This window comes from Silene latifolia, chromosome 3 (assembly GCF_048544455.1).
Source record: "Silene latifolia isolate original U9 population chromosome 3, ASM4854445v1, whole genome shotgun sequence".
In the NCBI taxonomy this organism is placed as follows: domain Eukaryota; kingdom Viridiplantae; phylum Streptophyta; class Magnoliopsida; order Caryophyllales; family Caryophyllaceae; genus Silene; species Silene latifolia.
In genome coordinates, this window is record NC_133528.1 from 113,240,275 (window position 1) to 113,264,086 (window position 23,812).

The window sequence follows — 23,812 nt, forward strand, 5'->3', positions numbered from 1 at the left end:
TTATGAGAATTTCCAATTCACTCCAAGCAAGCATCCAAATGATTAACAGGATGATGCCAGGGAACAACTTCTTAATGTATTTGATTGATAAGAAAATGAGTACATAGGATAAATCCGTAAATTGATTACTTCAAGCAAACATCTAATCCGCAATATCATCGTATGCATATGAGGAATTAAATTGAGTGAAAAATGAAAGTATGAACGAAACATCCTGCAACTCATACTGCAACTCATACTCATAGATGGAATTTTATATAGATAGATGGAATTTTCAATGAACGAAACATCCTGCAACTCATACTCATTAACTTAGAAATCAGAAGTGAAGATAATAGGGAAAACTCATCATACTTAATCATTATTATTCAAGAGAACCATAGTAGTAGATTACCATATTCCTTAACTGATACCGACATAGAACAAACTTCCAAATAGTTCATAATTAAGCTAAAACAGTCATTCATAAACTGCAATTCGGTCCATAATCTTGGACACCTGATATATGAGCTCAGGAATTAATCGAGAAACTCAGAAATTACAATAGGATTCCTAAAAGAAGAGAGGAAATCGAATGTGCAATTTCATTGATAATTCTGTTGAAGATTACAGTAGAGAGAGAAAGATTAAGGAGAGAGAAAATGAGATTACAATCTGATAAAAGCTACTGATGAATATCAGAGTATAGCTATTTATACTCGAGTTGGTTATTTTCCGCCAAAAGTAACTAACTTGAACTAACAACTTTTCTGTTATTATGCTGAGCTGTATTTGGCTGTTGCTAGCTGGCACATATCAATCCATCCCCCTTAACAAACAGCTTGTCCTCAAGCTGGATCTAAATTGAAACCAGGAAATCTTCTCTGCATATCATCATAGAGTTCCCAGGTAGCATCATTAGGAGATGAATTTGACCATTGAACCAGAACATACACCACACCAGAAATTCCTCTTTTTGCTAGCTTCCTATCCAACACAGCTACTGGTTCAGCTCTGATTTGCTGAGATTCATCCATCTCAGGCAGAAAACTGCTAGCAGGAGCTGGACCCTCATGTTTTTTAAGCAAAGAGATGTGAAAAACTGGATGTACTTTAGCTTGAGCAGGCAACTCCAGTTTGTAAGACACTTGCCCTACTCTAGCTGTTACAGGAAAAGGACCATAGTACCTTGGAGCCAATTTGGCACATGTCCTGTGCACTACAGACTGCTGCCTGTACGGTTGGAGCTTGACATAAGCTAAATCTCCCACCATCAGTTCTCTTTCAACTCTTCCTCTATCAGCTTGCTTCTTCATCCTGTCTTGTGCTCGAGTTAAATGAAATTTAAGCATTTTAAGGCACTCTTCTCTAGCACTCAAACTCCTGTCAATAGCCTCCACCTTACTATCCCCCAACACATATGGAATATGAACAGCAGGGGTCTGACCATAGACAATCTCATATGGGGTTTTCTGTGTGGCTGAGTGAAAGGAAGAATTGTACCACCACTCTGCTAGGGGAATCCATTTGGCCCACTGTTTGGGATGTTCACCAGTCATGCATCTGAGGTAATTTTCCAGGCACCTGTTAACTACCTCAGTCTGTCCATCAGTCTGAGGGTGATATGCAGATGACATTAATAGATCAACTTGTTGCAGCCTAAAGAGCTCCTGCCAGAAATGACTTATGAATACCTTATCTCTATCACTAACAATTGATTTAGGCATCCCATGAAGTCTGAATATCTGATCCAGGAATGCTTGAGCAACTGAAGTAGCAGTGAATGGATGACTCAAAAGGATAAAATGAGCATACTTGCTTAGCCTGTCTACTACCACCAAAATAGTGTCCTTCCCATGTGACTTTGGAAGACCTTCTATGAAATCCATTGAGATATCCACCCAAATGGCTCCTGGTATGGGTAAGGGTTGCAGTAAGCCTGCTGGTTGTTGTAGTATAGGCTTAGATCTCTGGCAAACCCCACACTTTCTCACATAATTTCTGACATCCCTTTGCATGTGCTTCCAATAGAAAAGAGGCTTAATCCTTTTGAGGGTAGCCTGCACTCCAGAGTGCCCCCCAACAGGTGAATCATGTAAAAGAGTGATTATTTTTGTCTTTAAAGCCTCATCAGAACCTACAACCAGACTTTCTTTCCTCCTTAATTCCTCATTTTCCCATTTGTATTTGCCCTGAGAATTTCCATCCTTCAACTGTTGGATCATTTCTTGTAGTTGGATGTCCTGCTCCCAGCTTTTGTGAACCATGCTTACCAAGTCAGTGTGAATATGGGACACTAGCATTGTCATAAGTTGTTGACCAGTCACCCTTGATAAAGCATCAGCAGCATCATTGTCAACCCCCTTCCTGTACTTAATTTCATAATCAAGTCCCAGTAACTTAGGCAAACATTTACTTTGGAAGGTTGTAGTAATCTTTTGCTCCATGAGATATTTCAGACTGAAATGATCAGTTTTGATCACAAAATGCCTACCAATTAGATAGGGTTTCCATTTTTCCACAGCAAAAATCACAGCTAGCAACTCCTTTTCATAAGTTGAAAATGCTAAGGACCTTGAAGAGAAAGCCTTACTGATGTAGGCAATAGGATGGCCCTCCTGTGACAGCACAGCTCCCATGCCTGTATCACATGCATCTGTCTCCACAGTGAACTCTTTAGAAAAATCAGGAAGGGTCAGAACAGGAGCATTGACCATAGCTTGCTTCAGAGCTTGAAAAGACCTTGAAGCTTCAGGATTCCAATTGAATGCATTCTTTTTAAGCAAATTGGTAAGGGGCTTACTTAGAATTCCATACCATCTTATGAACTTCCTATAATAACCGGTCAGCCCTAGGAATCCTCTTAATTCCTTGATATTAGTAGGTTCTGGCCAGTTGACCATGGCCTCAATTTTGGCTGGGTCAGTGGCTACCCCTCTGCAGGAAATAATGTGTCCCAAGTATTCTACTTCTGATGTGCCAAAAATGCATTTTGACATTTTAGCAAACAAAGTGTGTTCCCTTAATATCTCAAAAGTCTGCCTGAGATGTTCCAAATGCTCTTCAGGTGTTCTGCTGTATATCAGTATGTCATCAAAAAATACCAGAATAAACTTCCTTAAATGCTCCTTAAAAATAGTATTCATCAAGTGTTGAAAGGTGGATGGGGCATTTGTGAGTCCAAAAGGCATGACTAAGAACTCATAGTGGCCTTCATGAGTCCTAAAGGCTGTTTTCTCCACATCAGGGGGGTGCATTCTAATCTGCCAATACCCAGACCTGAGATCAATTTTGGAAAATATGATAGCCCCATGCAACTCATCCAATAATTCCTCAATAATGGGAATGGGAAATTTGTCTTTGACAGTATTCTTATTTAATTCTCTGTAATCAACACACAACCTCCAAGTTCCATCTTTTTTCTTGACTAGCACAATAGGTGATGAGTAAGGACTTTGGCTTGGCCTAACCACCCCATTTTCCAGCATTTCTTGTACTATTTTCTCTATGGCATCCTTTTGCACCACTGGGTATCTATAAGGTCTCACATTAATAGGTGATACTCCCTCCTTCAAATGGATCTTGTGGTCATGCACTCTCTGAGGAGGTAAGTCAGTGGGTTCAGCAAAAAGATCCTCATAAACAGCTAGTAATTCCTGCATTTCAGGATTTAATTCCTGCTGATTCTTGTTAGTAAGTATGTCAGCAGTAGAACATGCCTTAATGGCAAAGCATTGTCCATAGTTGGAGTGAGCAGCTGTCAATTTAAAGAGAGTGTTATGTAATTGTTTTCCCTCCATCCACTTCAAAGTAGTAGCTGCCTTGGCTCCCCTCAATATGTGTTTCTTTCCCTGGACCTTAAACTCCATTCTCAATTGACTAAAATCCCATAAGACAGGACCTAAAGAAGTCAACCATTGGATACCCAACACCATCTCACATCCTCCCAAGGGAACAAGCATCACATCAGTAGAGAATTCATGACCTTGCAGCTCCCATTTAAATTGCTGACACATAGATTTACTCATAATTGTATCTCCATTAGCAACCGACACCACTAATGGACAGGTGGTTTTAAGTCTACACCCTAATTTTTTTGCAGTGTTGACATCCAAGAAGTTATGTGTGCTTCCTGAGTCTATCAAAATGTTGATTGGATTGCCCCTAACCTTACCAGTGACTCTCATGGTCTGATAAGTAGTGTTTCCTGTTATAGCATTCAGAGAAATGAGAGGGGGTAGTCCCACATCTGCCTGACTAGACTGCCACTCTTCTTCTGGTGGAGATTCAGACTCCTCCTCTACTATTGTCACAAATTCAATGCTATGCAATTGGGCTCTACACTTATGAGTAGGTGTCCATTTCTCATTGCAGGTAAAACACAATTGCTTAGCCCTCCTTTCAGCCACTTCCTTTTCACTCAATCTAGAAGTGTTTAACCTTTGATTGGCAGGAGGTCTGGGATTCTGATAAGCCATGGAAGACTGATATGGTCTGTTTGATACAGGTGCCACAAAAGGTTTTGTGACTGGTTTGTCCAAAATTGGTTTACTTTTCTTATGAAAAGAAGACAAAGTAGCTTCCTGTAACTTGGCTAATGCAAAAGCATCCATTAGGGATTGGGGTTTATGCATTCTAACAGTGTTCTGTATGTCATCACTTAAACCCTTAAGAAAGCAACTTAAAGCCTGTTTCTCAGACAAATCAGTTCTATTCAACAAACCATCAAATTGTTCCTGATATTGAACAACAGAGTCTTTTTGTTTCAGGTTCATAATTTCAGCCATAGGGTCATCAAAAGAATTATTTCCAAATCTAGCAATTATAGCCTTTTTATACTCTTCCCAACTCGGCCAATTACCAAATTCCCTAGTTTTCATCAAAGATTGATGCCACAATAAAGCTTTGCCTTCAAGATGAATTGAAACCATTTTAACTTTAATGTTTTCAGAAGTGGAATCAACCTCAAAGAATTGATCACATTTATAAATCCAGCCTAACACATTATCACCACTGAATTTAGGGAATTCTACCCTAGAAAAGCGACTGAAATTGGAATTGAAATTACCAGAATTGGGGAAATTGCCAGAATTAGGGTTTTGAAGAATACCAGAATTTGAAGAACCAATTTGACCAGAATTTCCAGAATTTTTCTCCAAATTAACAACCCTAGAACTCATTGCAATCAATTGCCCCAAAACTTGCTCAATTCTTGAGTTCATGCGATCCATTTTATCAGTTAACCCTTGTTGTTGTAATTGTATTGCGGCATTTAATTCTGCTTTGTCTTGATTGTGAATTCTCACCAATTCCCCCAAATTTGCCTCAATGTTCACCATAGATTCACCCAGGTTCTTCACCTTATCCTCCATTGATGGTGTAACTTCAGTCATCGTGTTATCAGAGTTTTTTGCGTTTTTTGGCGGCATTTTAATCAAGAGAATCCAGGAAGGATCTCTGATACCACTGATATATGAGCTCAGGAATTAATCGAGAAACTCAGAAATTACAATAGGATTCCTAAAAGAAGAGAGGAAATCGAATGTGCAATTTCATTGATAATTCTGTTGAAGATTACAGTAGAGAGAGAAAGATTAAGGAGAGAGAAAATGAGATTACAATCTGATAAAAGCTACTGATGAATATCAGAGTATAGCTATTTATACTCGAGTTGGTTATTTTCCGCCAAAAGTAACTAACTTGAACTAACAACTTTTCTGTTATTATGCTGAGCTGTATTTGGCTGTTGCTAGCTGGCACATATCAACACCACATCCTTGGACTCCTTGAGAAGCCTGATACTCTTGTTAAGTTTCTCCCTCTTGGCAGCAACAGAAGGTGATTCATCAAGCAACCTCTTAATGCCATCCCCGTATGGACCCATTAGCTCATTCACAATCTCAATCTCCAAATCCTTGTTCACCAAATTCTGTATTGAAAACAGCAGATGAAGAGCCATGGAGTCAACTAACCTTCTAAGCACAATCTTCCAGTATGCAGTCATCCTCAACTTCAAATCAAAAGCCTGATGTGCCACACCCTTGTGGTTCCTTATGTGCCCCACATTTACTCGCCCAAAGCCTTCAATTTCCATAAATGGTTCCTCATTTTCATTCTCCACAATCTTGACAAACTGTTCCTGACAAGACATCAGCTTATTCCAAACTAACATATATTCGGGATTACAAGTATAATCTGCAAGCTTCTCCATTTCAACTATTTCATGGACACGCTTAGTTGATTCTTCTTTCAACTTAGCAACCAACCCTGTTGCTGCTCTAGTGGTGGGCAACTGAAGCGGTGGGTAGTTCTCGCAATGATCCATGAGAACCGTCACCAAAACCTTCTCAATATACATCCAAGCTTTATGCATAAAATCAACCGGAATCTCAGATACTCCTCTTATCTTCTTCTGTAGCATGGTGATAAATATAGATCGAGGGAGGAAATTGGGAAGTTCAATACCCTTGGCTTCCTCAAGAGCCCGTACCTCTTCCATCAAGAAATCAGTGGGGTTCAATTGTGGAATTCCCATTGACTGGAGCTCATTAGAAAAGCTGGTGAGCTTATCAGCCAGACGAGCAATAGCATGCATCTCGGTATCAGTATCATCAGAGTACTCATCGTACTCACCTCGAATCAATAACTTCCTCAGAGATTCTTTAACAGATCCCATGACCTGCATGAACACAGCCATTGCCTCAGGAATCGACTGCAAATGCTGAGGCATATTATTCAGTTCAACAACATTTGCAGTCAATTTATCATTGATCTGCCTAACAATATTAGGCAAGCACCTAGAGATAATGTTAGCCTGTATATGCACCAAATTATTCGCCAACACGGGTATCCCAACAATCGCCTTATCTATCTTCGACAAGAGCGGGTGAGTTTCAAAAAGCCTGGCTTCCTCCATCCTCGCATCCTCGTAACTCTCCTCGCCTATCCTATTCCTAACACAGACATAACCCAGCCCAATGCTAACATCATCATTGGTCACCTTCTCCAACAGCCCGTCTGGAGCCCGGTCCGCTTTCGTAACCACAGCCAAGGTCCTCTGACCAGTCTTGTCCACACTTTGAGACATCATTATCGACTCGCAAGTAGTAAAGTCGACAGTTGCAGATAACACATTCAGAATGATACTTTCCTCAGGAGTGATATACTCCATGATCATCTCCCTAATCTGCTCATATATATTCTCAGGTTGCCCGTGAACTGGAACCCGGGTAATACCAGGAAGGTCCACCATTGTCAAGTCAGGCACACCATTTTTTTTACCACAAGAGTAATGGGTGTGTTTGCAATACCCTTAGAATGACCAGCAATTTCCTGAGTTGCCAAATTAATTGCATCAGCAACGTTTTCCTCATCCGTCTTGACGGTTTGACCCAAATACTCCAAGGACAGTTGAGGTTGAGGGTCATAATGATGTTGTAAGCGCATAATCAGGGGAACTCGAGTGCATATGCCCTGCCCCCTAGGGAGGCTAATGCCGGCCAATGACTCGAGAACACTCGATTTCCCTGAGGATTGATCACCTACAACCACAATAGTAGGTAATTGAATACCTTCCTTCATGACTTTGAGGTTACGAAGCTTGTCAACTGCGTCAAGAAGTGGACGAATTCGGTCATTATAAGAAGTAGCTAGTGGAGGTGGGATGGCGGATATTGGCAAAACGGGTTCTTCAGTAACCACAAGAGCAGCGTTGTCATTATCATTTTTGTATCCTCTGTTGATGGAGGGAGTTTGAATTCTGTTGTTGGACTTGGATTTTGCCATGTTTGGTTGTTGAGAAAGGTTGTATAGTTGTGTTGTGTGTAGGATGAATTCTCAAGTGTAAAATATATGTGTATATATATAGAGAGAGTTGAGAGTGGTGAAACACATCGTTTGAGTAGTGATAGTAATAATGAGGTGAGACAGTTTCATAGGAGAATGAGAAGTCAAGGTAATACCAAAAGATAATGTTACTGGCAGAGGACAGTGAATGGTTTGTAGCAATGCAGATTATGAGACGCAGTAATATCACTGTCTACCTCATACTCTACTTCTTTGGTAGAACTCGAGGAATTTGTCTCCTAATCCTATGAGACCCTTTATTAGGTTGTCCTTTGGTATGGTTCTGGATATTATCAACACAACATTGTATTTGTAATTAATACTACTAAAAATAATTAAAATTCATTGGTATAATGGTCAATTGAGAAGGCAAATATTTACCTTCTTCAAAGTAACACTATGCAGAATATTGTCTTATAAGTAGGAAGTCGAGGTAATACCAACAGATGGTACATTGATTATTGACAGTGTTATCGCAGAGTGCCGACGAGAACGAATGGTTCCTGTAACAATGCAAATGTTGAGACTTTCGCCTTTTGGGTTACCAGCCTTCTTTGTTGTCCCCAATTATTAGTTAAGGAGTTCGGAGTATATATATCAGTAATATCACTGTTAACTACCTGATACTTCTTTGGTATCTCTATGAGACCCTTTCTTGGGTTGTCCTTTGGCATGATTCGGGAAATAACATTATGATATACTGAGTTTAACTATTATCCACCTTGTATTCGTAAACTACTAATTTTAAAAAATCTGAATTTTAGATTTGATTTCGAAATCAAGTGTCCTCGTTCGTTCTATCACATTTGCGCCAAAAATAAAGCGAGTACCGTGTCAAAATGTGATTGCATTACTTTTTCAGACCTTCATAGCATGTCTATACCATTCATTAAACTTTCGTCAATACCTTTATAACATATCATGATGCAATATTGTAACTCACTAACTCAGGTTAACATCATAACCTAAACACATCCAAGAATTTTTTGGTAAAGTAATACACTTCTACCGTCTACCAATAGTGCATTTTTCTAGACCTGACAAAAATCCAGTGGTAAATTCAGCTACTTTTATTTTGGGTCGAGTTTAAACAACAAAGATATACAGAGTACTTTTTCTAGCTTTTTTTTCTCCTTAAAAGAAAAGAATAATTTGTTAGCTTGTATTAACAATGGAGTACTTGATGGTCAATTAACAAGGCAAATATCTATGACTCTACGTTCTTGGGCATTACTAGTTTACTACTATCAGGACTATGGCCTAAAGGGCTACAATCTCCAACTAGTCCGTACTAATTTGTTCAGAGTACTACACTTGCCAATCTCCTTGAATCGAACTTTTTGTTACCCAAACGGCCAAACGTTAGGAAGACGATGTTAAATGTCCACTACTATATTTCCTGAGTCTCAAACTCAAGACCTTTCGTTAACGCAAATCTACACCTTGCCAATTGATTCAAGTATTAATTCATCAATTTATCTGAAGTGGCAGGAAAATAGCTTTCGAATTTGGATTAGCTGGATGATGCTGATAAAAATTAAACCACCCAACTTATTTGAACTGCTATAGGCTAATACTTGGTCTATGTGTTTTTTCTTGTTATAAATATTTTTTTTGGTACATATCTTGTTATAAATTCTGACAAAAAAAAAAGCAATGAACAACCAGTCCAAAAGTAGGACATAAGCTTAAAAAGAAATTCCGACCTGCCGGATTCGAACCAGCGACCTAAGGATTATCTGCTTCAACAACTACAGTCCTCCGCTCTACCAACTGAGCTAAGGTCGGATGCTGATGTTTTTCAGCTCCGTTAACTTAATGACTTGTTTATCTAAATCCTGATAGTGACGCACTAATTTTTAATTGCTAGCTTAGAAATTGACATAGGTCCTGTTCTTTTGGATTGAAACTTATAGGATCTGAACTGAACTTATAGGATATGAACTGAACTGAACTTATATGATCTGAACTGAACTTATAGGATCTGATCTGAACTGAACTGAACTTATGGAATCTGAAGTGAACTTAAATTAAGTGACTTTAAGTCCAAAAGAACAGGGTCATACTATAAGTAGTAGTACTTTTTTTTTTGACCAGTAGTACTTATAGAACCTAAATTTAATTAAACGTTTATTAACAAAATAGCATGATCAGAAATTAAAAAAATAAAAAAAAAAATATGGATTTCAGATTGTTGAGCTTGTTTATATATCAACCGCAAAGTGCAAGAGAATTATACATACAAACTACAATAAAAACTACTCATTAGTGTGCATACTTGCCCGGTTTATTTTTAGTTTCTTTTAAGCATTTGTTCTTTGAATAATTCAAACTTGCTTAATTTTCTTCTGACTGAAAACTATGATAAAACTAGTATACAATAAAAAAACGGAGTTTATTTTCACAGTACAATTTTTACTCATTATAATACTTTTTACACTAAACTTTCCATTTGCTACCCTTAACTAAAAAACACATCAAACATAATTCTTTACACCTTCTCTCTACATTCTCTCAATTGTTAAAACATTAACCTTTTTTCAACCTTATTAAAATTCTTCTATTATGAACGATTATCCGAATGAAGAGCATGAATTTAATTCGTTAATGCGATATTAATAATTTAATTGACCTTTCTTATATTTTTATTCCATTTTAATTAGGGTTTTATGTCTAAATCAATAAATTGCTAATTAATGTATAGTAGTTGGGTATATCTGTGTTGCGATTTTTATGTAGCTTAAAATTGATTGTGAACCTAAAAAGCAATTGATTAATCATTGTCAGGTAGTACACAATTGAAATGCAATACCACACATGTTGTCAGTTCTATGTACCACGTTTACTCCACCATCCACGACACCACCCTAACCCACCCACCCCTAACCTGCCGGCTCCTCGCAGTTGACCCATCCGTCAGTCTCTCTCCCTGACGGCGACCCTAACACGACGAAAAACCCATTAATGCAATGGCACTATCCCACACCACCACAGTGACCCACGAACGTAGCACCGCCGCCGTGACTTGGCCCAATGTTGAGATCAACCGTTGAGTATTAGCTTTGTGAAATTGGGAGTTGGATGTTTGAAATTAGAGAGATTTTAGAGAGGGAAAATGGTAGGAGAAATGAGAGGGGTATAATTGTCAAGGGCGTACTGAGATGAGTAAAATGCGTACTGCGAAAATCAGAACCCTAAAAAAAATATTTTAAGTAAACATACAAATTTACCACAGTGACGATTTTCACATGCTAGGGCAGTTGTTCGACATATAAAAAGAAATTTTTAATGATTTTTAAAGCAAAATATAATTTGAAAAGGAGGGGGTATATTTACATATTTTAACATTAACCGAGTTTCAAACTTTCAAACCTATACCACTTAGAATTGAAACAAACGCAAGGTACGAGGAATGGAGTTTCAACCCTACACCACACATGTATGATTCTTTGATTCAAAACCAATACCCATGCATGAAACCCTTGTGTAATATTTCTAACAAATAGGATTATACATCCAGTTGTACTATAAACATTGTACAATCAAGGTATAAAAATCCGAGCTTATATGTATTTTTTCTGAGCTAATTCAAAGTTCCTGTTTTTAATATGTAAATGGATAAGTTCAATACTTTATAATAAAGCTCATATTATTTAACATAAAGCTCGGATTCTACAACGTACAACTGGTTGCATAATCCATGAATTGAATATTTCCTTCATTCCAATCAATTCGATACATTTGATTTAAACTATAATTCGAAAAAAAAAAAAATTTGTACTAGTATATTCAATAAATGTATAGAAATGATTGGAATTGAGGAAGTATCTATCTTGCTAACTAATGAAACATAAATGAGAGTTTTATTATGTTATGCCAAAATTTTGGCCAGTTTATTACACAAGATCCAATTTTGGTATATCAAGCCTACCAATGGCAATGAATGATAATTTGTATAATTATATAAAGATACACATTAATAAGATTCAAGTATTATATTCTATGACCTACTCTAATCCCAAAGCCGTAAAAATCAGGAGCTCAAACCCTGAAAAAGGGGTTACATGCCATCCAAACCTGGCCCGAACCCGACTCACCCAACCTGTTTGATACCATTACATTTCTATATCTTCAAGTTCAGGAAGAGGGAACCGGAGAACTGCTGCAATGCCTGTCAATTGGGCTAATTCTGCATTGACACACCGCCTTAATCAGTAATAACAAAATACGAAAAAACAGCTCACCTACATAGACGAAACCAACAAACAGGTCCCTTTTCCTTCTTTCGTTCAATTTTTTATGAATAGGAACAGCGAGAAGTAACTAATTATGAAGTACTCCGTACTATTTTAGTGATGCTAAATGTTAATATATATTTATATAAATGTGTAGCCAAGATAAAAGAGGGATAAGGAAAACTCACATCTCATTGTGTTCTACATTTAAACAACGTATTTAACAATAAAAAACGGGTGATATCAATCTAATCTAATATAATAATGGAGTATGATTTAATGATGCACTTAAAGAGTAAAATATATAATGGACAAACTCGGAGTAGGTGTACTTACGTTCCCCTGAGACATGCATAGAAGAGAATAAATGGGCATTTCCGCCAGAGCCCTTGACTGAGCTAACCAATTTGACATACTTTTTTCGTGTTATGACATCAGCGCTCCTGACAGAAGTAACAAAATTGACACAGGAGGGTTAGGTCAGCTACACTTGCATCAGTTGCATACAAGGCAGAAATAGCAGAAATTAAGTTTGGCTAGACAAGAAGACAGTATTTATGTAAATAAATTAATGTGTAGTTGGCTGGAAGACATATTAATGTCTGAAGCTATGTGTCGCGGTTACGGCACTCCAATAATAAGTAATTTTATTATGACTGGCATTCTCTCACGTACAAAAATTTGCAACCACACTAACATAATAATATTACTGTTATAAAAGTATTTCTTAAAAATTGAAGATGATCACGCCACAAAATCCACAAGAAGAAAATAACCTGAACAGCTCATCAGTGATTAGCAGTGTTTGGATAGCCATTCGCTCATGGGCAACTTCTACGTGTTTAGGACCATAGCATGCACGATCTGGGTCCTACAGAACACAGAAAGCAGGATCACATTAGAAGACAGAAAAAGAAGGTACAAAAACTCTGCAGCATGATATTTACCCAAATACCGAAAAAAATCTTACGTAATATCACCTTTACGGGGGCAAATATTTTCTCTGATTAGTATTCCATCAATTACCACATCAGAAATTTGCAAAAGTTTTCATTAACATATTCTCTTCTAAGTTGTATCTACATGACTACATACATATCACTATATACTTCACTGTTCACATGTAAGATATAGGGTGAACAACTCTACACACAAAATGAAGAGACATGCTTCAAGCTGTGCCCCAGGTGAAGTATCAGCTCGGGGCACCATTTAGCAACAATTTACTCTGTACTACAACATGTCTGATGTCAAAGTTCTCTAGACGTCCAGAGTATAAAAAACGGCAAGATCCATCTTGGTTAAAAGGCGCGCTGAAAAGAAAGCCAAAAATACATCTCAAGATTAAAACCCTCACATTTGATAGCATGTTGAAGAACTCCTCAAGAGCGCGAACCTCTTGTGCTGCTTTTGTATCTTTTATCATGCTCATTACATTTGGTGCATCCAGAACCTCTCTCAAGCTATGCCTACAATAAAAAAAATAAAAAAAAATAAAAAAAACAGTGAAATTATGAAAACAGAAACGGAAAGATAAAATGTAAGCCAGTTACACAGACACCCGCAATTACATATTCCATTGTCAACCCACCAAACAGACTGCTGCACCGAGCGGGGTAAGGGTTTGACATACACAACCTTCCCCCATTAAAATAATTAAAGGTTGTTTTCGAATTGACCTTAGCCGAAAATGGAATAACAATCTGCTACATGCCTATACACTGACATGAAAAAAAAAAATACTAGTTTTATGCCCGTGCAAAAAATGCATGGGTATAATTTTATTAAATTGAAAAAATCAAAAAGAAGGTAAATATATTTAATAAAAATATGATTTTAGTGTTACAATTATACCTATGTAAAAAGTAAAGAGAATTTATACGCTAAACTTAGACGCAAGTAAAAACAACGCATTAGCTCGACGTTATAAAAATAAACAAATTCTTATTTAAGACGGGTCAAATATATATATATGTGTAGGATGAATAAAGACAAAACAAAAGCATTATGCATGGGGAGTAAAATATTTGTCCTATATACCCAAGGGGTTGATATTGACATGTTTTAAACTTAAAACGAATAATAGCCGATAAAAATATATATAGATCTGAAAATTATACTTACGGTTTAAATCCTAAGTTCTTAACCATCGTAATTAACCCAAATTATTATTGGGATGACTCTCTAACTACCCAAAAAAAAATCCAACCATATAATATAACCTCCGGCCCTCTACAACAACAACAACATCAGAGCCTTAATCCCAAAATGATTTGGGGTCGGCTGACATGAATCATCCTTTAGAACTGTCCATGGGTGAACGCACCCCTCAAAGATGCGAAAAAAATAGAAAAGAAAAAGTGAAAAACAAAAAGGGAGTGAAACATAATACGAAAGCCAAGTAAACTTATAGGTTTTAAAATCGAAGTCCGGATTTCTTTTATAAAAACTTAGAATTTAAATCAAGAATAAAGATTAAACGATTTAGAAAACCGAAGTAAAACGTAAGGGGTCCGGAATACCTTACAAGTGAACCAAGTAATAATATATAAGAAAGTTGTAGGTAAAAAGGTGTAATAAATCCGAAAAGAACAAATAAATTTTAAAAAAATAAAAATAAAAACATTAAATATATCAAATAACGTCAACAACAACATTACCCCAGTGCCTCAATGGCTCCCGTAAATTGCGGGGTAAGGGGGGGGGGGGGCGGATGTGAGCAGCCTTACCCTTGTGTTAGCAACACAAAAAGGCTGTTTCCGAATGACCCAAGATGAAAATAGCGTCGAGAACTGTATTGAAGGACCGCTACTTCACAAAAGAAAGAAGAGCAGCCACTTTAGTGAGCCATTTTGATTTATTCCATTATAATCCATAACCAAAGAGTAACAAGTCTTTGGCTCCATTGGAAATATGGAAAAAAAAATATCAAATAACGTGAAATACTAAAAATCCACATGTATCATTGCCCTCCATTGTGCCCTCTCCATCCACCATTCCCTCATCAAGCCCGAGAAATACTAAAAACTCCGGCCCTCTAACTATCCAAAAAAATTCCGACCATATATGGGGTCGATTTTTTCCACATGCAAAATAATTGTTCATAATTTTTTTTTCGATAATTAATTTTAATGGATCTTTTTTTTTTTTTTTGACTTTTTTCATCAAGATATTATAATCTGGATCTGTGTGCTAAATTTTGTGTATAATGATATGAATTTGCTTGTCTATATTTTATTTGTTATTATTCATTCGGTTTGTTATTTATTAATTTATTAATTTGTAGTCGTTGAACATATGAATTTCTGTACATATTTTCGTTTTTTATTTTTTGTATTTATTTGTTTGGCATAAAATTTTATATATAAATACTAAATATTTTTTATCATAAACTTAACATATGAATATGAATATTTTGAAATCTGAAGTTTGTAAAATGGAAAACAAATGAAATTGGAGGAGAGAGAGTAATTAAATGGGAGAAATGATCGTAGGGTCCATTTGGCCTAAAATCAAGCAGTCAATAGGAAGCATTTAAATGCTTTGCCTTTTATAGATATGGGATTCAATCACAAGACGACTTTCAAGCTTCAGGCTTTCAGCAATAGGTGACTTCATAAATGCATCCCAAAGGAAAAGACAAATGTTACCATTTATAAATGTCATCTTCGGTTTCAAAGGAGGAGGCAACAATATCAAGAAAAGAGATCATAGAGAATTAAAATGCTTCTAAACAATTAAAAATTAAATGTCATACTTGTATCCAGAAGTTGTATGCACAAGAATTATGCGCGACTTGTTCTCTATTATAGATCTCAGCTCCTTTCTCTCAGCTTCAAGCAACAAGTGACGATGAAATTGGTCCTGCAGTAATTAAGTCGTATTTCAGATAAGAATGGGCTGCGTCATCATTCAATATTTCCTAATTAATCAAGAGGTTCTCATTTCTCCGGCATATTTACGTGTGGCAGAACAGCAATAATCCAATGCCTTAGAGGCTCCAAAGTACACTCCCTTTACCTTGTGTAAAATTCACCGAAAGTTCTGCTCATTAGACATTTGTTAGCCAAGAAAGTGATCACTGCTTACTTCAAGAATGTATTTCGGACATTCTTATGACAATTAATGTCTTCAAGATAACTCTTTTATAGAAACAAACGCCTACTTAGAGTTTAGGCCAAAATATAGAAAAGCTAATCTATATCTGGCAAATAATGTAGAACACTGATAAGCTATTAACCTTGGTGAATCCAGGGCTCGCAATGACAGCACATCGGACAACCTTGAAATCCACATGTTTCAGAAAAGCCTGATAGAGGAGCATAAGAGCGTCACATAGGGCATTAGCGAAAGCAGAAGAGAAAGCAGGCATTTCATCTGAGGCATGCTTCTTAAAAGGGAGAGAAAGAGAGTCTAACACACCTGTAAAATATTCTCGAAAAACTTTTTCAAGGCCTGTAAGGAAAAGAACAGAAAAATTATATTCCCACTTGCAAAACTGGCGAAGGAAAAATTATAACACAGCATATCACAGATTGTCTACCAGTGATGGTACATACAGATTCATATCCAGCTATAGCAGGTCCATGTTTCCGAGGGATGGATACTTCTATCCGTGAACGAGTAAGGGTCACACTTACAATCAGACAAACAAACAAAACATAAGAAAGTCAGTTCCGTATAATGAGAGATCACAGCGAAATGGTCGTGTAAAGAATGTTAATGCTTTGAATTTGAAAACTGCGTGTAAGCATAAGCTACGGAGAAATATGGTGTTAACCAATGTAGATTTGTTATATGTTGTCATTCTCTCCTTCGCTATTTGTCTCTCGAAGTTGTGAGACTCGCAACCACACTATTGCAGATATTCTAGACCCTGGATCTAAAATTAACTCTAGCCTTGTCCATTTATAGTGGGGTTAAAGGGTTATGTTATGCATCTCTCATGCTTTCTCTCTCCTCACAAGCAAAACTCACACCTGTACAGCAGTTCATTTATAGCAAGAGTATTAAATTGAGGCTGCAACACCAAAACACGACTGTTTTATAAAGGTTTTGAAGACTACTGTGACCGCATTTTACCATATTGTTAGGTGATATTGACCTCATTTATAAACTGAGGTCACAACAACAGCTCATACCACAACCTTGACCAAAACCGAGATTTAATACTACGTTTCTAGCCAATCATATTCAAGAACAGAGCATGGTATTGCGGCTTAAAGGAAGAAATCAGTTCTCATATGCAACACATACTGTAGACTTGTAGGTTACTTGTGTTTTAAAAGTGAACTACCACACAAGGACATCATTTCATGTTTCACAGTCGAGATAGCTAAAAGTTTACATTATGTACCGAGCTATACCTTTTACCAATCAGCAATATATGAGCCAGTCCTTCTTGCATAATTATAACAGCTAGATCAGCACTTGCTGTAGGATCTGCATGAAATAGATACAAATTAGAACACATCAATTAAGCTTCGAGGTACAGGAGTGAAGAAAAGAAATGTTACTTGCGCACTTGGTAATAGTAGCACTTGATTATAGAAAAAAAGAAATTTTCTATTTTTATTTTCTAAACTCATTATACTACTCAGTCTATTACTACCTGCCTGATTCAGCTACATATTCTGGTAATTTTCTGATAAAATGACAGCAGAGCTGTAGCTAGTTTTATAAATATACATGGTAGTAAGTAGTAAGGTCTCAAATCCACCAACAGGTAAGTATACCCAGCTACTTACATAATGTCAGCAAAGCAATCTTCAGAAAAACTATACTATTCAATCACACAACAATTGGCTGCTGGCATGACATGCATACCATGTACTCTTTTGAGGGACAAAGCAGGTAAACGATGAGAAATACGGTGATAGACTGAATTCAATGATTTGAAGAAAGCAGACAGTCTATTATATTCTACACTCCGTCTTGGATGGCTCCGGTCCCTTGCCAAGCCAAAATCATTTTGTTTTTTCGGCTTTGAAGATGCATTCAGGCAGTATATGTCACCGATCTAGACAATCTTCGAATAGTCGATACGTTGAGGATCGAGCTCAGGTAAAGGTAAAATATAAGTTCTCGCTGGTAAATAAAAAGTTGTCGCTGGTTAGAGGGTTTGTTGTTTGCAGGTTTACAAAGACTATAGCTGTGGGCTATAAAAGGAAGGAGGAATGTTCAAGCCATTTCAACAACCTTTACCTTTCCCCATTTAAGAAACGACGTTTTTTTGGTGTTAATGAGTCGGTTTGTACTTTTAATTATGTTAGTTGCTCTTCTATTAGTTTAGGGGCCTCTCCTGCCCCTCGGTTTGCGTTTTAACAGGTTAGTGTGTAATCAAACTTATGTAGTCTCGTTTTTATGTTTATAATAATAGTACAACGTTGTCTAAAAAAAAAAGACGAGATGCTTGATAGCAAAAAAAGAAAATACCTGCTGCTTGATGGAGCATATCTAAAGCCATCGAGTCCCATATATCCTACATAAGAGACAAATATATGCTCAACAAATAGGCCAATAGATAAACGGATCAAGATATACGGAGCTTTTATGATCATGTTTTCCGATCAGAATATACTATATAGATCTATGGAGTAAGTTACATTTAATTTACTACTGCAAATTTCCTTGTCTACCAAGAACTATCAGGATTCAGGTTCGTTTTCCAAATAAATAAAGCAAAAAATGGATTATCTCTTGAAGTGACTGGTCGCAGTTCAGGAAGAATAGTTTCTATACCTCCTCAACTTAATAGTAAAAGGATTGGTTAGTCTAGCAAGCAACACTTTCAAATAAGCGGAAGTTACGTTGCGAGACTTTCTTAAACTACACCTAATTACTAAAGGCTATTTGGGAGTTCGAAAGTGATACTGAAACGAACAATTCTTAACTCAAAAGGCGAGGAGACGAGGGGCATAATTCAACTCTAACTCATAGAAAGGTCACCTGATTAAATATGGCCAGTAACTTTGGAAAATAGAGTTTTGAAAGGAAGAGTAAGCCATATGAGTGAAATTGCGAAACACCTCTAACTTTTTGTCTCCAGGCTAACCCAGTACAGGAGCATAATTCAACCCTTAGGCTGTCCACCAACTGATAGCACGAGGACAGCACAGAAAAATCTTTGAGAGAGTGGTTCACTCGTCAATGATTGCATGGTGAGGATATCCAATGTCTACAGCTTACAAGGGTAAGAGTGACAATGAATATCTGGGAAACAATGTTTTTTATGGCTTTTGAGTTTTATGAGCAGATGTTCCAACTGATGTACTTCACATAAATTCACAGTATGGGGAGAAATCTTTTCATAATGCGTAGGCCATATCCAGATTTTTTTTTAAAGTTAAAAAAAAGAGCAAGAAAAGTACAAGACTCCAAGTATATCTAGACAAATGCAACTTAAAGCATACCTTCCTTATCACAAAAGGACGATGAAGCTCAATTTCGAGAGTGTGAAATGCTCCTATCTTCAATTAAGAGAAAAAGAGATTGGGAAACTATTAGAGATAGTACATCACATGATCACAGAAGTGACAACACAATAGACCAATAAGTACCTTCACATGCTCGTTTTCTAGAACATTTTTGCCACGTATACGTAAGATGCCTCCGTCTTTATCATATTCCACAGCCTGTGAAAAAATATTAGAATCACATCAGCAACAACACTTAAACAGCTGAACTAGGGAAAATAATGCTTACAAATCCCACTGAATTTATCTTGAAGGAATTGGAAAATTGCATATTGTACAAGCATAGTTTCTTATCAGAGATAAATAGATAACTTCAGTGTACAAGCATTAGTCTAGGTCTTTAATGAATGCATAACGACCCAACTGAATCTTTCATTACGAATAACGAGACAACTAACTCTTGACCCTGAAGCTAAATCACTTTATCTACAGACAAGCTCTAGGTCCAACATGACCCAATTCACTGTCAGCTACGGGGGAACCAAGTGAAATGTCTAGAGTTATTGATACCTCCACTTTAATTTCCAGCTTAAGTTTGACACGTTCTGCATCCCTCCCTCCAGAAGCCACCTCTCTTAAAACTTTCCTGCATATTCAAACAAAATCAATACTAGAAATCAAGCTTTCAGCAAACACAAAATTCATTATCAATTAAAACTAAACATAAACCAATGTTAATTAGAGCATGTTTGGATACAAAAAATGGGAGGGAGACGGAGGAGGGGAGGGGAGGGGGGGATGGAGCAAAGGAGTTTTTCCTCCAAATATTTCCTATGTTTGTGGAATTTTGATTAGGCTTGGAGTAGGAAAAATGAATCCCTCCATTTCCCTCCTATATTAGCTAACCAAACAAGGAATTTGTATCTCTCCCTTCACTTTCCTTGCAATTCCCCCAATCCAAACAAGCCCTTAAGGTGTGTTTGGATTGAGGGATTTAGAGGGAAAAGAAAGGGAGGGAGAATAGGGGATTTAAAATCCCTTGTTTGGATAGCAAATGAGGGTGGAGGGAAACGGAGGGGGAGAGATTTGGAGGGATCCAATTTCCCTCCTCCAAACATAATTAAAATGGATCCATTGTTTGGTTAGCAAAATGAAGGTAGAGGGATTTGGAGGGGAGGGAAAATGGATCCCTCCATTTCCCTCAAGGCAAATTATTTCCCCACCAACATAGGCAAGATTTGGAAGGAAAATCAACTCCTCCATTCTCCCCCCTCCCCTTGTGCACTATATTGTTAAGTAGGAGGGAAAGGAAGGGAAGAGAAGGGGAGAGGAAATAGAGTATGAGAGTTTGGATACATTTCCTTCCAAATCATTCCTATGGCGAAGGGATTTTGATTTGCCTTGGAGGAGGTAAAATGGATCCAACCAAATCTCTCTCCTCCATTTCCCTCCTACTCCTTTTGTTATCCAAACAAGGTTGTATCACTCCCTCCCCCTCCCCTCCCTTTCCCTCCAAATCCTCCTATCCAAACAAGCCCTATAAGTTCTCGGACAAACAATAGTGTCGAAGTTGGGCAAAATACTAATTCTTATGAGTTGTCTACATAAATTATATTATCACTATCAGGGATAGATCATAGTTCTATTGGAATTTGGAAGGGGGCCCATGGCGCACTTTATTTTATCCTCCAAGATCCATCACTGATCACTACTGATATCTACCATGACTCCATGAGACAACATAATTTAAAAAAAAAGGAAAAAAAAAGAACAAATTCAAAAACTAATGGTAGATAGAGCCAATAATTATGCACTAACAGTAGGTAATAATGCTCACAGAGGCCAAGGCTATGTAGATAGACCCACACAACACTGCCTTGCCTGATAAACATTCATCCAATAATTTAACGTTGAATAACTTGGATTTATAAAGATTCATCCAAATAAAAGCATCATAATCTCTACATTGGATTTACATATTGCTCGATCAACAGAGTCAACCTAAAGAAACATCCGAGATACCATGATTGAGAATCAAGTTGCCAGAAACACACATATAGCCACTGAGCCAAGCTAAATTGTTGACCTTGGGGATTGAAAACCATAATCGAGTTGAGTAGCACTGTTTACTAAGTTCATTGAAGTTTTCCTAATTGAATTGAATTGAATGGAATTAAACTAAACTAAATTCGGGAGAACGGAATAAAATTGAACTGCCAACGTCATCTTTTAGTAGTAGAAAACAAATCAAAACCAAACTAATTAGATAAGACAGGTAAATTAATACCTAACAGTGACAGCAAGAACATAATCACCCTCAGCAATCAAATTATAAGCAGCCCACAAATCATCTCCTTCCTCTGGAATCATCTGCACACACTAATTTATTACCCAACTTGCTAATTCAAGCTTGCAAATTTTATCATAACATCAAAATTAACCACCAAAACTTGCAAAATTTTTCCATAAGATCAAAAACCCACAAAAATTAACCATTAAAACTTGCATATTTGATTGTAAAATTAAAAACCCATATGAATTAACGGTAATTCATTTAAAAATAGAGAAAAGATTCGACCTTTACACTGCCGGGACCACGAGGAACTAGGTTTCTGTGAACAATCTTCATGATTTGATCTCCCTAATGTCTCTTGTGTTCGCTAAACTCGGTTTATTTGTACAGACTGTTGAAGGTTTTTAGGAGAGAGATACTTTCCAAAAACTGCGCAAGTAACAAACAACTAAACAAGTATAAATTGGACATGTTACGGGATGATGAACTCTGGCTCTGATATTTGTTATCCTAGAAGGAAAAAGATATTTAGATTTTGGAAGAAGAATATAAGCACACGTGTGAATTTTTAATTTGACCGTGTTAAAATTTGTTATTAGTCTTCTCTAAAATAAAACGTAATTGCTAAATCCGCAAACAAATTTGCTTAATCCTGCACATTTTACCCTATTATTCCAATCCTACCCCCCATTAAAAAAAATTAAGAAAATTTCTCCCTTTTCTCCTCTCAAAACCTAAAAAATTGTTTAGTAATTCGATAACTACGAATTCTAATTCACATATATGGCGAGTAATTATGCTGTTTTATCAACAATTTTACCCATCATTCAATCGATTGAATGAATTTTTTTGTAAAGGAATTTAGAGTTAGGGTTTAGGAGTTTTGGTTGTTGAAATAGTGGGTGGTCGTGGCGGTGGTCGAATTGGTCGTGGCAGGGTCGGCGACTCGACATTACGGCGAGGGCGCAATGAGCAGGCTTTTCTGGCGCTTGCGGTGGTTGTTTTATAAGAGTTTGCGGTGGCTGATTGGGGGCAATACTGGCTGTGGTTACGAAGGGGAATGTAACTTCCACCGGCGTAGGTGGTGGTCGGCGCTTGGAGGCGTGAAGGTTTGTGGGTGCCGGGAGGGGGTGGAGGAGGTGGTGGTGGGCGGCAGGTGGAGAAATTTGACTTCTTTTTTTTTGGGGGGGGAGGGGGGGGGGGAATTCTTTTAGCATCCCCTCTATTTTTTTTTTGTGAAAAGTGGGAGGGGTAAAGTCGGAATAAAGCAAAAATATGTGTTGGATTAAGCGAAATTGTGTGCGGGATTTTGCATGCCCCAAATAAAACTAGATTTAATGTTGTGCACTAAATAATGTGTTGCTTTTCGATTAGGTTATGAAAAATGCACAAAAATATCTCAATTACTGTAACAGAAGGTTTCAACTTAACTTAAAATACATTAAAAGTGGTTGTTACATAGCATAGATGTAAAATTTTATTATATATACTCTGTATATATTAAAATTTTAGAAGAACTAATTAGTAACCCTAAAAAATAGTTTTAAAAAGAACTATAGATTTCCCTACATACACTTGCACTTTGATTTTGGTGCGGACCGGATCTACTCTTTTGAGTCAATGCTTATATGAACTCAAAAAGAGGGGGGTTTAACGGTGTGGTCGCCCCATTGGCGTTTGAAAATTACAAAAATTTTAGTTAAAAATTTCAATTTTTTTTCGAAGTCCCCTTATAATATTACCCTTTCGCCCCCACTGATTTAAAATCCTGGCTCCGTCACTGTCAAAATATATATGTTTTTTTTATTGCATAACCTAGGTCCAGACGTGAATAGTACACGTCCAACCCTAGACGTATACTATTCACGTCTGGACCTAGATTTGGAAGTGATATGAATTGGACAAAGTACATTACTTCCAAGTTGTTTGAATCAGTTATGGAGGCAGGGACCCGAGATAAGTGGGCAAAAAATATATATGTTTTTTATTGCATAACCTAGGTCAAGACGTGAATAGTACACGTCCAAACCCTAGTGTGAACATGG

At 37.1% G+C, this 23,812-nt stretch overlaps 2 protein-coding genes and 1 non-coding gene across 3 annotated transcripts; all 3 read right to left on the minus strand.

Annotated features, from left to right (window-relative positions):
- Positions 1–459: 459 nt before the first annotated feature.
- On the minus strand, positions 460–8,109 carry LOC141647856 (dynamin-related protein 4C-like). Its single transcript, XM_074456214.1, is given in 3 exon segments — positions 460–498; positions 5,750–7,260; positions 7,263–8,109. Coding segments are annotated over 3 exon segments (2,052 nt in total). The 5' UTR covers positions 7,765–8,109.
- Positions 8,110–9,524: 1,415 nt separating this feature from the next.
- Positions 9,525–9,612, minus strand: TRNAY-GUA (transfer RNA tyrosine (anticodon GUA)). Its single transcript is given in 2 exon segments — positions 9,525–9,560; positions 9,576–9,612. It is a non-coding gene; the product is annotated as a tRNA-Tyr (tRNA).
- Positions 9,613–11,668: 2,056 nt separating this feature from the next.
- Positions 11,669–22,279, minus strand: LOC141647857 (protein PELOTA 1-like). Its single transcript, XM_074456216.1, has 15 exons — positions 22,053–22,279; positions 21,762–21,844; positions 20,045–20,120; positions 19,619–19,693; positions 19,472–19,528; positions 18,495–18,540; positions 17,426–17,501; positions 16,619–16,694; positions 16,482–16,514; positions 16,300–16,368; positions 15,817–15,923; positions 13,417–13,528; positions 12,836–12,930; positions 12,396–12,502; positions 11,669–12,013 (listed from the first exon to the last, which is right to left on the minus strand). The coding sequence occupies exons 1-15, from the start codon at positions 22,101–22,103 to the stop codon at positions 11,940–11,942; spliced, it is 1,137 nt and encodes a 378-aa protein (XP_074312317.1). The 5' UTR covers positions 22,104–22,279; the 3' UTR covers positions 11,669–11,939.
- Positions 22,280–23,812: the final 1,533 nt, after the last annotated feature.